This window comes from Sus scrofa, chromosome 13, assembly GCF_054392235.1.
Source record: "Sus scrofa isolate SSC_HxYL_T2T_F1_AM1 chromosome 13, Sscrofa_HxYL_maternal_Yorkshire_Landrace_v2.0, whole genome shotgun sequence".
Taxonomy (NCBI): Eukaryota; Metazoa; Chordata; class Mammalia; order Artiodactyla; family Suidae; genus Sus; species Sus scrofa.
Window position 1 is genome coordinate 38,684,577 of NC_139395.1, and position 16,327 is coordinate 38,700,903.

The following is a 16,327-nucleotide window of genomic DNA, read 5'->3' on the forward strand; positions in this document are numbered from 1 at the left end:
CCTGCAAAGTGTGGGTTTGGACCCACCTATATCTGATCACCCACAATTCTTTGATTATGGGACTGAAAAAACAAGAAGACAAGGGCAACATAGTATGAGTTTCCTCACTAGAAAATGTTCAAAATAATAATAATAATAACAATAATAATAATAATAAAGAATCAAAATAGTTGCCAGCATTTATTTGAGCTTGCTTTGCCAGGCCTGTGCTATTTGCTTTGTGGAGGTAATCTTTGTAAATCCTCATAATAATCCTAGGAGGTGGGCACTATTTTTACTCTTATTTTCCAGGTGAGGAAACTGGGTCTCAGAGATGTCAAATACCTTGTCCAAGGTCACAGTGCCGATATTTTGAGCCGTAATCATAGATCTCTCTCTGCCTTTGGAGTCTCCTGCTTTGGGGAAGCTCAGAGCCCAGAAGCCAAGGTGGTCTGATCCAGCTGTGCTTTTAGGGCCAACTATCCTTTCCCAATGTGCCTGCTTTATAGAAATGTCAATATCATTTCTCTTGGGGCTTTTCAATGAACTTCCTTATTTTCTTCCTATTCTGTCTTATTCAGCAAAATGAATGAATGTAAGTTTCTTATGATATGAATCTAATTTTCTTTTAGAAATGAATGTGCTTGTCTCTCGTCCTTATTTCTCAAGCCAAAAGAATTTTTTCTTCTTTTTTCTTGGGAGTCCAGAAATAAGTTTAAAATGTAATGAAAAGTTTTATGATTTAACAGTTAGAACAAAGATCAGGTAATAATGGAGAAAACTGTGAACACACCGTGAACACCCTCTTCCATAGGTTGTCTGAGCCAAAGCTCCAGAAAGTTCCCACCACATACTCTGCTCCTAATGCCTTTCAGTATTCTCAAACTTTTCTCTTAAGATCTTAAGACTTAGGTCAAATGTCTTAAGATTAGGGTCTTAAGACACTTAAAAACTCAGGTCAGATGTCACTACCCTTATGTTACTAATTAATGCAAAGTATGCTTATTTGTAAACTTCTAAGTTCTTCATTTAAATGTTAAGCACCTCTGGAGTTCCCGTCGTGGCGCAGTGGTTAACGAATCCGACTAGGAACCATGAGGTTGCAGGTTCGGTCCCTGCCCTTGCTCAGTGGGTTAATGATCCGGCGTTGCCGTGAGCTATGGTGTAGGTTGCAGACGCAGCTCGGATCTCGTGTTGCTGTGGCTCTGGCGTAGGCCGGCGGCTACAGCTCCGATTGGACCCCTAGCCTGGGAACCTCCATATGCCGCGGGAGCGGCCCAAAGAAGTAGCAAAAAGACAAAAAAAAAAAAAAAAAAAAAAAAATTAAATGTTAAGCACCTCTTAAGCCTTGGGGACAGAGGTGTGACTGTACCCAACTTTGGAACAGCTCTGAATCTGAGCTCATGTGTTACATGTAATATATGCTCAATAAAGGCTTCATAGCATATTAGTTTCGCATATGTGTGTCAAAAGCTAAAAAGTTCTAGTGCCCTTTGGCCCAGCTATCCCCATGGCAGGGAATTTAGCCAAAGGAAGTAACTGAAGAGGCAAAAGGAAGTCGCACAGATGAAAATGCTGCAAAATATGTATTTGCTAAATATTAGAAACAGTGAATGTTTATTAACAGAGACATGGTGAGTGAGTTACAGTACATGATCTTGATGGAACATTATTCATTCTCTCATTGGTTAAACAAACATACTGACTGCCAAGGAGTGAGAAACACAGCAGTGAGTCAGATGCTTTCAATGAGCGCACAACCTAGCAGAGTCTTCTAAAATGTTCATTACAAAAAACTATATCGAAACAGAGAATTGTTCGTGGCCTAATGTTAAGAAAAAAAAAACCAGATTATAAAACTGTCACAACTCGAAATGCATGAGGGTTTGAACGAGGTCTGATGGGCACATGAAAATATTGAATGGTTAGATTATAGATGACATTTTCTTCAGCATCACTTCTATTGTTTTTCAAGCGTTAGAGATTCAGACCATCCCAAAGGAAGTCTGAGTTTTGGAAGTCTGAGAAAAGGAAGCTGGTTTTGGGCTCTGGCTCTCCAGGTTGGCAGTGGCATGAACGATGCGTGCTCTCTAGGTAGGGTTGCCAGCAGGTGACTGGGAAGAAGTGTTCCAGGCAGGCTGGGAGGGCTGGGTCAGGGAAGGCTATGAATCTGTATATCTATGAGTGTCCACTGAGGGCCACCCTAGGAACCAGCCTCCTCTGTGTCTGAGCCTCATCCAAGCTCTCTCAACAGCACCAATTAAGCATGGTGCCAGCTGTGGGGAAGTTGAAGCCTGGGAAGCATATAAGAGGGCTGAGACCTGTGAGAGTTGGTGGCTGGTTCCTCATGCTGGAAAAGATGCTTCCTATGTGACAGGTACTGCTATCGCCATTCTACAGCTGAGGAAGCTGAAGCTCTGTTGGCCTCAAATTACCTAGCAGGCAAGTGATGGAGTTGGGATTGGAAATAATGTCTTTTCAGTGTGGGCTAGTGTTTTTTCTTTTTATGCTTCTGGGCCCAATGTGAATGATACTGCCTCCTTTCAGGTTAAATTAGTCTGAGTTGAAATTTTGTCATTTGTAAACAAAAACATCCTGCTATTTGCAGTAAGAGGCATGCCTACCCTTTATCATTCAAATTTTGAGCACAATTCTCAAAAAACTTTAGGGTTGCTTTGGAGTATTGGTTCCATTGTTTCTTGCATGTAGTAAATTTAAAAATCTGTCCTTATTATTCAGGATCAAAGTCCAGAACTGCAGGCTAGCTGCAGGGACAAGGCTTTGGGGATCCCTTCAGAGAAGGATGGATGCATCTCCATCATTGGTGTAATGAGTAAAATTGCTGCTCAGAATACTTTCCCGCCTGCTCCTTTGTGATTCAGATAGGGAGGAGGAAAGAGTGACAGGGTGGCCGCACAGGATAGCCAGGCATTTCCTATACAGGTGGTAAAGGTATCTTCTGAACTTCTCTCCAGCAAATGCGTAGATAAGGGGATTGAGGCAGCAGTGAGTAAATGCAATTGTCTCTGTCACACTGAGGGCCAACCTCAGATTCTTCTGCATGTCACAGGTGGGAAAGAGGTCAAAGCGATTGAGTGTCTCTAAGAAAATCATAATGTTGTAGGGTGTCCAGAAGAGGAAAAACACAATGACCACCAGAAAGATCAGCTTAATGGCTTTAGCTTTCTTGTGGTTCTTGCAGGAAAGCAGTGTCCACATGATTCTGAGGTAACAGTAACTCATAATGAACAGGGGGAGCAGGAAGCCAAGCAAATTTATTTCCACATTGCGGAGTACAGGCCAGATTTTCTGCAGGACCTCAGGGTAGTCACCATGACATTCGTTTTCCTTCTGCTTGGTGAACATGAACTGGGGTGCGGACATCAAGATGGCGGCTGCCCAGACGCTGAGGCTGATGATGACACCTTGCGTCACGGTCCGGTTGTTCATGGAGTTAGTGGCCAGGACGATGGCCATGTATCTATCAATGCTGATGATGGTGATGAAGAATATGCCTCCAAAAAACCCAATGAAGAAGAAGGCTGTGGTGAGTTTGCACAAGGCATTGTGAAGGCCTTGCTCGTTTATCAGATAATGAGTCCAGAAGGGCAAGGTGACTACAAAAAGCAGATCAGACAAGGCCAGGTTCAGCAGGTAAATGTCAGTGATGTTCTTGGGCTTCTGGCTATTGGTGAGAGCAAACACCACCAGCAGATTGCCCACGAGGCCAAAGGCAAAAATAAGGCAGTAGAGAATGGATAGGAAGACAGTTCCCAGGGCCACGATGTCTCCCATGTCACAGGCTTCTAGAAGCCCATCGTAGTCAAAGTCTTCTAAACTTGATTCAGGGGAGATGGTGGACATGGTGAGTGCCTGGATCAGAAAAGAAGACAAGTAACAGCATTAGTTCTCAGAGAAACAAAGTTGGAATTCTGCCGCTTCCTTAGGCAGCCTGGAAGAAACAAACTTCTGGTTGGGTGTCTGACCAAAACATTTCCCAATGTTTAATCCTCAGAACAGTCTCTGTGACAGAGGCTGTAACAGACAACTCTGAAAGAGAGGAAACCTGTCTCTGAGAGGTTTAAGGGACCTGCCAGAAACTATGCAGTAAATGGCTCACTTAGTGTTTGAATCTAAGCCTTTTGAAACTTGAGATGGATCTTTTTTCTTTGATTTTCAAAAGTCAACCTAAAAGCTTGCTACCCTGACCAGGGTGTGGATGGGGGAAGAGGACCACAGGCAGGGAGTAGAAGGGTGGGGTGTGTGTGTGTGTTTGTGTGTGTGTGTGTTGTGGGGGGAGGGGTGCTGTAATTCACACTTAGAGTCCAAAGTGTGTGTGTGTGTGTGTGTGTGTGTGTGTTGTGGGGGGAGGGGTGCTGTAATTCACACTTAGAGTCCAAACTTGCCCAAAGCAACTGTTCATGAGCCCCTTCCTTTGCTCCCCCCTCTCCATCCTCTGGATGCTAATTCCTCCTGAATGAAGCCAAATCTGAAGAGAGAGGTCTGAGACACTGCCGAGCCCTGGGAACACCTGCACCCAGAGCTGCTTCTTTGTTTTTAAGAGCCATTTCTTTTCCTCTTTTTCTTAGAACCAACGAAGTCCTTCTCTTCCTTAAGGGATAAGACACAGAGTCAGAGAGGGTGACTACCTTGCCTTGGTTTGCCCAGGACTTGCCTGGTTTTAGCACTGAAAGCCTCACATGTCAGACTTTCAGTTCTAGGCCAACCAGGATGGGTGGTCATCTGACAACTGCAAGTGCAGAGGGGGTATCACCATCACTGAGGGCTTTGCAGTCATGAAAGGGCTGATGGAGGACTGTGCACAGTTAGCCTGCTGCCCTTGTCCTGGGGCTAATTAACCTGATAGTTACCAGCCCTGCACTTCTCTGTGGCCTGGCCTCTCCCACTATTCTTTTCCTGTTTCCTTCTGGACAAAAATGGAAAGACAAGACGTTTCTGCTCAGGTTGGGAAGTGACACTTGTCTGTCCCTCTCCTCACAGCCAGGCCTTAGTCCAGAGGCTGCAGGGAAGCCCTTTGGCCCTGGTCCTCTGCAGCCCCTCCTCTTCCTTGTGATACCACAAGACAGGCCCTCAGAAACCTCAGCACACATCTCCTGGTTGTCATTGCCTCCCACCCCAGCGCAACTAAAACCAAAGTTCACGCGTCTTTAACCAAGGGAGTTTCCACACCCCACGACATCCTTTTCATGCTGGTTGTACCAAGATGGTGTCTTTGCCAAGGCAAGGGCCCACCCATCCAGAGCTTTGCTTCTCCATTCCCAGATTCTGCTTGGTGTCCTGATCCACCCCTGCCTCTTACCCAAATCTTCCCCAGGGAAGTGGTCCATGGCTTTCTGACCTGGGCCATCTCAGGCCAGTTTTCAGCCCCAGAGACGTATATGCTTTCTTTGCTTTCAGATGCAATGCCCTTTTCTCAGAGAGAAAACTCTGGCTATGACCTTGACCAGTCATAGTTAAGCTGAACCATATACAATGGCTGATACACAACCATGTGAAATGTCAGTTTCACATGGCTCAGCTGAGATGCAGGGAGGCAGGAAATGACTGCTTGGTGCAGGTGGCCATTACCAAAATCTGTCTTCCTAGATGGGCAACTGCGTAGAAGTGCAAACAGTCAAGCCCTTGTGGTCTTAAGTGGCATCCTGGGGCTAGCCCCCTCTCCCAACCTGCACCCCCTGCAGTGAAAGGAGCTGGCAAATGGACCTCAAGAGGAGGCCAAGGACAATAAAAATCCTTCTGCATCTCTCTTGGGCCTGTGTTCAGACCTGCAGTCCAGGAATTTTGCACTTTGGATTAGCTTGGTTTTTGCCAAGTCTTATAAGATGGGTTTGATGTCCACTCTTGGCACCATGCCTTACACACAGGGACCTCCTACAAAATTTTGGGCAGATGTCGCTGGCTCATAATTGAGGGGGAAGAGCAAAGAGGTGGGGCAGGAAGTGGATGGGCTGCAGACTCAGGCTGTCCTGAAATTGGATGCCACATTTGCCAGTGGATCCCACTTTCTGGTCAGTGACCTTGGGTGAACTTGGAAACTTCGGGCCTGACATTTCTCATCCGTAAGATTGGGATTCATTCTCATGCCTGGCCACATCGCTGATCTGAGGGGAGCACTTGGCACTGTGTGCTGCATACAGCAGGTGCTTAATGAATGCATTAGAGGAGGAAGCAGAAGCCCTTTGGACCTTTGGAATCATGCAGGCTGCTTGTGGACTCTTTCTTTCACTCCCACCCTAGGCATTGTGGAAATTTGGTCTGTGAAGGCCTTATTTTTTCCCTGGGAATAAAAATGTTTTGTTAGCAGTTTTTTTGGGAGGTGGGGACAAAAAGTGCAAGCAAGCCAATTTTGAGCTTTTATTAAGCTGTCAGGCTCATTGCCAAACACTCCATGTTATTATCTATTTAATCCTCTCCATGATTCTGAAAGGAAAGTCCTATATTTAGTTCACTGCCCTGCTGAAGGCTCCAGGGATATTCATGGTGAGAGGACAGGGAAAGCTGGGACAAGAGCTTGGAGAAGGCTGGGACATTAGAAATAAACAACTGACTGTGGCAGGTGGCAAGGAGGGCCCTGGTCCCATGCCTCGTCTTACTGGGCACCTGGCTCAGGGCTGCCATGTGCACACCTGGAAATGATTTCTGTAATTTATACCAAGATGCCATGGTTGGTGCTGGTGTGAGGGGTTCAACATCGATTCAGTGTACAGGTCTGAAGTCCCCACTGGCACTTGGTTCAGCATGGCCAGACATAGTCTTGGCCACGAAAGGGCTTGTCATCACAAGGGGTAAAAGTTCACATCAACAAAGTCTTCAGTGAGGACAGAATGCAAGGGGTGTGATTTCAGGGAACGCCCCAGGAAGGATAATTTTTGCTGACTTTTGGTCTTATTCCTTACTGAGAGGAAGTGACTGGTCCCAGGGTACCAGTCTAGCTTGGGGCCACCACCTGCCATCCAGAGGGACAAGTGAGGGCTCATCAACGCTCGGCATTTCATGCTGACTCCCTGGTGGCTTGACATTCCCAGCAGAGACCCCAGAAGTGTCCCCGTGTCTCCAGAGGCCCCTTTCCTGAGCATTTGCACAGGGTTCTGTACTGGCATATTGTGGTCCCTGCTATGAGCAAGTCTGTGCTGTGCTAGACAGGAGGGGATGGGATGGATGAAGCTTTCAATGAGCTCATTCCCATTAGCACATAGTGTGCACGTGGGGAGCCCAGCAAAGTTTAGCACCTGGGTAGTCACACAGCTGGAGGTTAGGGGAACAGGGCCAATGTCAAGTCCGTGATCATCCCTCCCCCTCCTCCTTCCCCAAAATGAACAAGACACAAGGCCAGATCTGGCAGGGAGAATAAAAAAGGACACATTAAATATCAAAGCAGAGTCCAGAATGGGGATAACAAGCAATAAAAGCAAGCACTTTCCCTCTTTGAAAAACAACCTCACTGGTACAGTGAGAGTATAAGAATGAAATAAAATTTAGGAGTTCCCGTTGTGGCTCAGTGGTTAATGAACCTGACTAGGATCCATGAGGGTGTTAGTTCAATCCCTGGCCTTGCTCAGTGGGTTAAGGATCTGGTGTTGCTGTGAGCTGTGGTGTAGGTTGCAGACGTGGCTCGGATCCCACATTGCTGTGGCTATGGTGTAGGCCAGTGGCTGTTGCTCCTATTCAACCCCTAGCCTGGGAACTTCCATGTGCCACAGGTATGGCCCTAAAATGAAAAAAAAAAAAATTCAATTGCTTATTAGGAATTCATCCTAGAGACACAGGGGTGGGTACCAGGGCAAGCGCTAACACAGGTCCCATGACACTGAGGCTGCCCTGCACACCCATCCCCAGCCGTCCTCAGGCCCCCTCACCCTCTGTTAAGTCACTGTTTTACTAAGTGATGCTGAGCTGGAAGAGTCTGGGCTGAAGTTAGAGGCTGAGTTTTCAGCGCACATATGTTCCATACCCAAGTTGAAATGAATTTTGTAGAACCTGCTCTAAAAACAAAAAACCACCCAGTCAGTTCCACTGTTGATCCTGTTCTGCTTCCTCTGGCCACTTCCTTTTCTCAGCCCCATGCACTTCTTTAACTTTTTTTTTTTTTGGTCATCATTACCCACTGTTTCCAATCAGCTTCCCTTTTCTACACTTCCCCTCTCATCAGGTGGCCCCCATCCACTTTCTTCTCCCCAACCTCTTTTCGTGCTGCTCCCCGTCTCTTTTGGCTTCACGACCTGCTTGCTGTTTTCTAGATCCAGTGGATCTTCTCTTATTTGCTTGTTTCCTTACCTTCCTTACTCTCTTTTTATGGCTTTTTCTGTCCCAAGTACAGACAGGTTGGAGGTTCAGTCTAATGCCAAGAAAAGTGTGCGGCTTATTTTTTTTTTTCCTTTGGACTAAATGAAACTTGGGAATTGCTTGAGTCCTGGTTTTCCCCATGGGGGTGCCATTGTGCTCCTGATGTTCTAGAACCTGAGGTTATCCTCCGAAAGCCCCAGTTTAGGAGAAGAGCTGCCATTCCTGGTACCAGCTAAGTGTCATGCTCCAGACATAAGACCCCATTCAATTCTTACCACATCCTCATATGGAAAGTGACTATGCCCCCTTGGAATATAACCAACGGCGGGTCAGAGAGATTTGGGTAACTTATCCAAGGCAGCTACAGAGCCAGGATTTCAATCCAGATGCATCTCTCCTCAAAGCCAGGCTCCCTGCCCTGCACCTTGCTTTTCCTCTTGGAGAGGAATTCTGCAGCCTATGGCAGCCCACATCTCTAGAACGAGAACCGAAAAGTAACAGAGGTGACTCCCTCTGCAAAGGATAAGATTCATGATGTGACTCTGAACACTTGCTGAGTTTCTCCTTCTAGGACTCAGTAGGCTGACACTCAGTGAAAGTGTGGGTAGGAAATGGACGGGGAGTGGATTTTTTTTTTTTTTTTTTTGGCCTTTCCAGCCACCACTAGTCTGGTCCTCACTGCTCCACCCCCAGAATCTAGCTCTCATCCATGATGGTGAAGAAAGTGGGCTCTTTTTCTCTGGAGAAAAAAAGGCTGAATGAAGGCTTATTTGCCATCTTCAAATACACAGTGATGCTATTCAGAGCCCTGTAGGGGTGCATACAACCCGAGGACGGCTGGCAGAGCCTGGGCAGCTCACTCTCAGCTCTGCCTCAGTTTCTTTTTCTTTCTTCTTTTTCTTTTTTGTCTTTTGAGGGCTGCACCTTTGGCACATGGAAGTTCCCAGGCCTAGGGGTCAAATCAGAGTTGCAGCTGCTGGCCTACACCGCAGCAACACCAGATCTGAGCTATGTCTGCGACCTACACCATAGCTCATGGCAACACCAGATCCTTAACCCACTGAGCAAGGCCAGGGATCAAACCTGCATCCTCATGGATATTAATTGGGTTCATAACCTGCTGAGCCACAACGGGAACTCCCTGCCTCAGTTTCTTTTCTTTTCTTTCAATTTATAGGATCAGTTTCTTGATGTTTGCAATGAAAGCCCTGGACTGGACCATCTCTAAAGGCCTGGCTAGCCCTGGTTGCTCAATTTACCAACAAAGACTGAACAGGAGGAAATATAAGTCCTGGGACAGGGTACATGTGGCCTGATGTCCACAGACTGGCTGCCTAGCAGCCTGTGAAGCTTCTGGGCCCACAGGTGGCCAGCACTCAGATGAGGTTCTCTTTGGAGACAGAGCCCTGGATCAGTCCTGACAAGTCTGGAATTCACTTTGGCCTAGGTAGGAGGGTTCTCAGTCTGGCTCCAAGCCCACACCCCTGGCTACTTGGGCCATGAATTTTAAAGGACCTGATGGTTTTCCCATTTGCAATGACAGCTGTTTTTCCACAAGACCCCTCTTAGGATGCAGAGAGAGAGAAGGTTGAGAAAGGAGCAGAGGAACAGATGGAGGAGGCTTGCATTCCACTCTGAGGAGCTCCTGGGGCACATTTTGCAGTTTGCATCCCTCCCCCACACAAATAAATGAAGGGACTCTCTCTCCCTGCAGCACAGGGAGAGAGAGTTCCCCTAAAACAACACAGCATGATCTACCTACTGGTATTTTATACAGGCCAAATGCACACCCCAAGCCAAGACCAGCAACAGGAGAAAAACCATACGTGGGGTGAGGTCCTTCTGCTTATGCACGAGCTGCCCCATCACAGAACCTGCACTTGTTCCTGGTTTGACGTGCCTCCCTCTGCTTCCCTCCTCATGGCACTTTATCGCATTTCTTTATTTCTTTTTTTCTTTTTTCTTTTTTTTTTGTCTTTTTGCCTTTTCTAGGGCCACTCCCACAGCATATGGAGGTTCCCAGGCCAAGGATCCAATCGGAGCTGTAGCCGCCAGCCTATGCCAGAGCCACAGCAACTCAGGATCCGAGCTGCATCTGCGACCTACACCACAGCTCACAGCAACACCAGATCCCCAACCCACTGAGCAAGGCCAGGGATCGAACCCGCAGCCTCATGGTTCCTAGTCAGATTCGTTAACCACTGAGCCACGACGGGAACTCCGCATTTATTTATTTCTGTCAAAGTACTGTGAATTTAGAAAGGAACTGCTCTGTAACTTTTCTTTTTTAATAATTGAATTGAGGAGATGGTTTATTAATTATTGATTAAACTAATAACTATTTATTATCTTTATCATACACTGGTGTAAGGACAAGTAAAAGTGAAAAATAAGAGATTTAATTCTCCCTTTCGAAAATAAAGGACAGGAGTCCCCTGGCCTCCTCCTCCCCTCTTTGAAATGCAGATATATATCCATTTGAAAATGTGATCCGTTCCTCTGTCAGCTTTCTGGCCTAGCAGCCATCTCTCCAAAATGCAAACATCGAGGTGCCCAGGCTCCTGGTCCCAGTGGGAGAGCAGGAGGCTGACTTGGGTGGGAACCTGGCTCCAAGTTGCACCATTCCCTCTGATCATAAAGAGATGAGAAGTTTCTCTTCTGGATGAAGCCAACCGGCTGATACAGATGGTGACCCCAGTGACCAGGTAAACTTAACGTTTGAAGTTCTCTCACTTGAGGGCTAGTTATTGTTTATCTTGAGAACGTGTGTTAAGGGGTCGTTTCTGGCCATTCTGAAATTTTTTTGGCTCTTTACTCCCTCTTGGAGGATTGCCTGTGGTGCCTATTTAAAGCATATTCAGCAAGAAAAGTGTTTTCTTTCTCTGCTATCTTTGTAGGGAGGTCTTCCAGGGTCAGAACCCCCCTGAACTGTACTGCCAGGAATCAGAGACTGTGCTCGGAAAAACTGGAAAAGACCTGGCCTGTCCACCCTTGGCTCCAGGGCCTCACAGCTATGACCCATCCTGGAATAGCAAAGCAGCCCTCCCTGTCCAGCCTGACCTGCAGGTGCTGGCTCTGATCCTCTTCAAGGGGGAAGGTCTGAGCCTCATTAAATACGGGTAGCTGAGGACTCAGTTCCAGGTCAGTGGTTGGGCTTGGGGGGGGTGGGTAAGTCGTGTCCCTGATCCCTGGAAAGAGGTTCTTTGAGGCCAAGGTCTCTGGTTTGGGACCACACCTGATATTGCTGGGTTTTTTGCAGCCCAGGCAGGCTGGGGATAGGGTGCCTCCTGGGAGTGGGGGTGGGGGAGGTATGGCAGGGAATGGAAGTTTGTCCTGAAACTGGCTCAGCTCTGGCATGTCCCGTCCTCTTCTGCCCCTCACAGCCTCACACAAAAGTAGTCAGTGATCTGAAGGTACACAAACTTTCTGAACCTCAGTTTCCTATAATGACAACATACATTGTTTCTCAAGCACCAAATATGGGCCAGGCAGTGAGCCTGGAACTTTATATGCCGCACCCTTCATCCTCACAGAAACCCAGCCTGTATCCATCACTCGGCTTCAACTGTTATCAACTCATGGCTGGTTTCATTTTAAAAGCAGGATCTAAGGCTTAGCAAGGTCAAGTGCAGAGCTTGGCCTTCATTCCAGAGCCAAGCTCTTTCCCCCGCCTACCTGTGAGGTGGTGAGAGTGACAGGTGTGGAGCAGGGCTAGACGGTGGCTAGTACACACTCACACACAGTGGTGCTTCCTTTGAAGCCAAGGGCCTGGGTGAGAGCCAGGTCAGTCTGAGGGCTAAGAGGGGTCGAATTGATTTTAGGCTGGGACTGTTTCCTATCCCGCATCCCTTTGTGAAAACAAAGCCAAGCAAAGAGGAAGGTGAAGGATGTGAATCCATCACCTCCACCTCCCCCCCAAGCCTAAGTGTCCCTGCAGTTTCCCAAGAAAATGGGGAAGTTTTCATGCCTGCTTTTCACACAGTCCAGTCTTCTTTTCTTTGGGTTCAAGTTTTTTCTTCCTCAAGTTTTCTATTTCAACTATTTGAAAAAGAAAAAGCCGTTTTTGCAGAGGGAGGGCAGGAGGAGAGAAATCCTCAAACTCCCTGGCCTTCCTCTGGACTGGGCTGTGAACTCACAGAGCAGAGACTGCGGTGCCCTGGGAGGCAGTGACCTGATGTGGGTCACGCAGTGAGAAGTGACAGGCCCCAGCCAGCTGTGGCGCCAGATGTCTTTCCTCCCGTTTTGCATCCACATGTGTGTCTGCTTATACTTTCTTTCTGATGATTGTGTTTTCCAATGACACAGACCTTCTGAGCCCGAGTGTCCCAACAGCATACATCAATATGGAACATCAGAGTTGTGTCAGCAGTTTGTTTTGAAAATAGTTTTCATTATAAATGCAATAGATGCTCACAAAAATATAGATGGGGCAGTTCACACTGTGGTACAGTGGGTTAAGAATCTGGCGTTGTCTCTGCAATGGTTTGAGTTGCTGCTAAGGTGTGGGTTCTATCCCCTCAGTGGGTCAAGGATCTGGCATTGCTGCAGCTACAGCGTAGGTTGTAGCTGCAGCTCGTATTTGATCCATCCCTGGCTCAGGAACTCCATATGCTGTGGGTGCAGACAAAAAAATGAAATATAAAATGCAGATGGCACAAAAAAGCATGACGTGGAAAGGAAAGATAAAACACAAAACTATCTACAATCCGGCTTCCCAGAGCTAACCACAGCTAGCTTTTAGCTTTCTCATCCTATCTTTATGCATATTTTTAATATTAATATAGAGTATATTTATATCTAAAATGAAAATACTATTTTAAAAGCATTTTATTGTACAATTCCTGAACATAAAAAAGCAGAGAGGACCCCGACGCACTCACCACCCAGCTTCCATAATTCGCAACTCATGATCAGTATTTTATCTATTCCTCACTTTATGCCCTACTGGATTATTTAAAAATAAATCCAGATGTCATGACATTTTACCCATAAACTTAACTAAGTGTGAATCTCTAAAACAATAAGAAAGACAAAAATAAAATTATTTTAAAAATAACTTCAATGTTATTTCTCACCTTAAAAAGTTAATAATTCCTCAGTATCATCCAGATGTGATTTTACCTTTCTAAAAAAATTTATTTTATTTTATACCAGATTTACAATGTGTTGATTTCTGCTGAATAGCAAAGTGATTTAGTTGTTTTTTTTGTTTGTTTTGTTTTGTTTTGTTTTTTGTCTTTTTGCTATTTCTTGGGCCGCTCCCTCGGTATATGGAGGTTCCCAGGCTAGGGGTCGAATCGGAGCTGTAGCCATCAGCCTACGCCAGAGCCACAGCAACGCGGGATCCAAGCCGCGTCTGCAACCTACACCACAGCTCACGGCAATGCCGGATCCTTAACCCACTGAGCAAGGGCAAGGACTGAACCCGCAACCTCATGGTTCCTAGTCGGGTTCGTTAACCACTGTGACATGACGGGAACTCCATGATTTAGTTTTTTAATGTATATTCTTTTTCATATTACTTTCCCTGATGGTTTATTATACAATATTGAATATAGTTCCCTGTGCTATACAGTAGGACCTTGTTTATTCATCCTACATGTAATCATGGGCAGATGCAATTTTATTTTTTTATTATTATTGTTATTATTATTATTTTGTCTATACCTGTGGCATGTGGAAGTTCCCAGGCCAGGGACTGAACCCATGCCATAGTGCAACCTGAGCCACTACAGTGACAACGCTGGATCCTTAAACCTCTGAGCCACCAGGGAAATCTGATACAATTTTATTTTATTTTGTCTTTTTTAGGGCTGCATCCATGGCGTATGGAAGTTCCCAGGTTAGAGGCTGAATCAGAGATGTATCCACCTGCCTGTGCCACAGCCACAGCAATGCCAGATCCAAGTGGAGTCTGTAACCTACACCACAGTTCATGGCAATACCATATTCTTAACCCACTGAGCGAGGCCAGGGCTTGAACCTGCGTCCTCTTGGATACTAGGCAGATTCATTTCTGCTGAGCCAGGATGGGAACTCCCTGATACAATTTTAAGTGATGCTTTTTTAAAATGAGCATTTCTCCATGTCCCTGAAATGTAATTACTAATGCTTTTAATCATATTGCATCACATTGAGCAGATCATAAATGATCTAATTACCCACTGTCCTCTCCCCACTTCTCCCAAGCCCCTTGGACATTTAGGTTGCAGTATCCTCAGGAAAATGGTATCGCTTGTTAGGATGTGAAGCAAACCAGCCTCTTTAACCCACTTTGACCTCTGACCAAAGTGCCTCCCCCACCTGGCACCCACAGGGCACCCTCAGGTGCTAACCACATCCTCTTCTCTTACCTGGGCTGGACCTGGGGAGGGAACTTCTGGATGTGCCAATCCGCCACCCTGTCCTGCAAAGACTCTACCAGAGAGTATTTCCCTTTCCCTCCCTCTTTATTTGCAAAGTTAGCCAATAGTGTCTGGTTTCCTGTGAGGTAGACTATGTTTAGATGCTGCCCCACGCAAGTTCAGAAGCTCCAGGCTAGAGGCCAGCTGAGACAGGAGAGTCTGAATTCACAAACCTGGGAGCCTAGGGGCACACACAAGCCTGGGGACAGACCAGGAGGGGTTTGGAGGGAGTGATAGCTTGGGGGCTGTGTTATCTACCCCTACCCCAATGTGAGTGGAGGGCAGGGAACAGTGCAGCTCTCCTTAATGATATGCCTTCAAGAAAGCCCAGGAACTGAGCCTCAGTTTTCCTGCCAGTAAAAGGGAGCCCATAGTACTCACTGGGGTGCAGGTTTGCTGAGCTACAGATTTTCTCTTCAGAGTGTGGTCCCAGCTGGGAACTTATCAGAAATGTAGCATGTCAGACCCTGCCCTAGGCCTCTTGAAGTAAGACTCTGCTTTTTTTTTTCCCTTTTCGATGCCTTATAGATTTTATTCATGATAAAGAAAATTCACCTCTATGTATCTTTATTTTTTTTTCCCATGTGACTCGCTTTATTATGACATCTGCTTTATTGCGGTGGTCTGGGACCAAACCCACGATATTTCTAAGGTATGCCTATATTGTTTTATAAAAACAAAAAATTTTATTTATTGAAGTATAGTTGATTTACAGTGTTTCAGGTATACAGCAAAGTGATTCAGTTATGCATATATGTATTCTTTTTCAGATTATTTTCCTCTATAGGTTATTACAAGATAGGGAATATAGAGACTGCATTTTAATGACGTTCTTAGGAGATGGGTCAACATATTGAGTTTGAGAGGCATTGGCACAGAAAGCACCTACTGAGTGCCTGGCACCTGGTGGGCACTCAATAGCATGTTTCCCCTCAACTCCCTCCTTTAAGGCTCTTTGTGGTTCCCTGTACCCTGCAGTTAAGCCCACGTTGTGTATCTGATGGGCAGTGGTCCAGGCTGCTCCAGTGGGATGTGCCACCCAGTTGGGTCCTGATTTCCAGGCTGTGATCCTTCCCCCAACCCTGGCCAAATGGTTCTCTGACTGGAACTAGAATCTCAACCACCATGGCCACACTGCTTTCCTACCACTTCCTTACCTGCCCGAGTCACATTCAAGGCCAAGACTCCTCCTGGTCACCCCTTCCCAGGGCCTAGCCAGTGTCTGGAATAGGTAGGCCCTCAGTACACGTGTTTATTGAGTGGTTGATGACACCCCCCCCCAGGTCTTCCCTGGCTCCTCACTGCCCTTCTCACCACCTGTGCCCAGCACAACCCTGGCTCTAGTCACTGTGGTCCTAAGGGGAGGACTGAACTGCAAGCTCCCCGTCCCCCCGCCCCCACATACCGCTCCTCATCCCCAACACAGACTCACCAGCCAGGACCAGCTGTGAGTGGGACAGCAGTGCCCCAAGCTGGGTGACCTGCTGGCATTTGAGGAAGTCCACTGCCCAGTTTCCTTTCTCAGTCTTCCCCTGGCCTCAGTGTCAGGCTATCTTCTTGGCCAGGCTAGAATTTGTGCTAAAAATAATCCAAAGACTACTGCTGGATTCCCCCACCCCCACCCCCAGGGAAATTCAATA

The 16,327-nt window shown here is 46.6% G+C and overlaps 1 protein-coding gene across 1 annotated transcript; it reads right to left on the minus strand.

Moving 5' to 3' along the window:
* Positions 1-1,568: 1,568 nt before the first annotated feature.
* CX3CR1 (C-X3-C motif chemokine receptor 1) lies at positions 1,569-14,705 on the minus strand. The gene is made up of 2 exons (XM_003358374.5): positions 14,637-14,705; positions 1,569-3,852 (listed from the first exon to the last, which is right to left on the minus strand). Exon 2 carries the CDS (start codon positions 3,841-3,843, stop codon positions 2,773-2,775), a length of 1,071 nt encoding a protein of 356 aa, XP_003358422.1. The 5' UTR covers positions 3,844-3,852; positions 14,637-14,705; the 3' UTR covers positions 1,569-2,772.
* Between the last annotated feature and the right edge of the window lie 1,622 nt (positions 14,706-16,327).

Bases quoted from the DNA above. Each gene is read 5' to 3' on its own strand.
- CX3CR1 (XM_003358374.5), bottom strand. From the start codon at position 3,843: ATGTCCACCATCTCCCCTGAATCAAGTTTAGAAGACTTTGACTACGAT.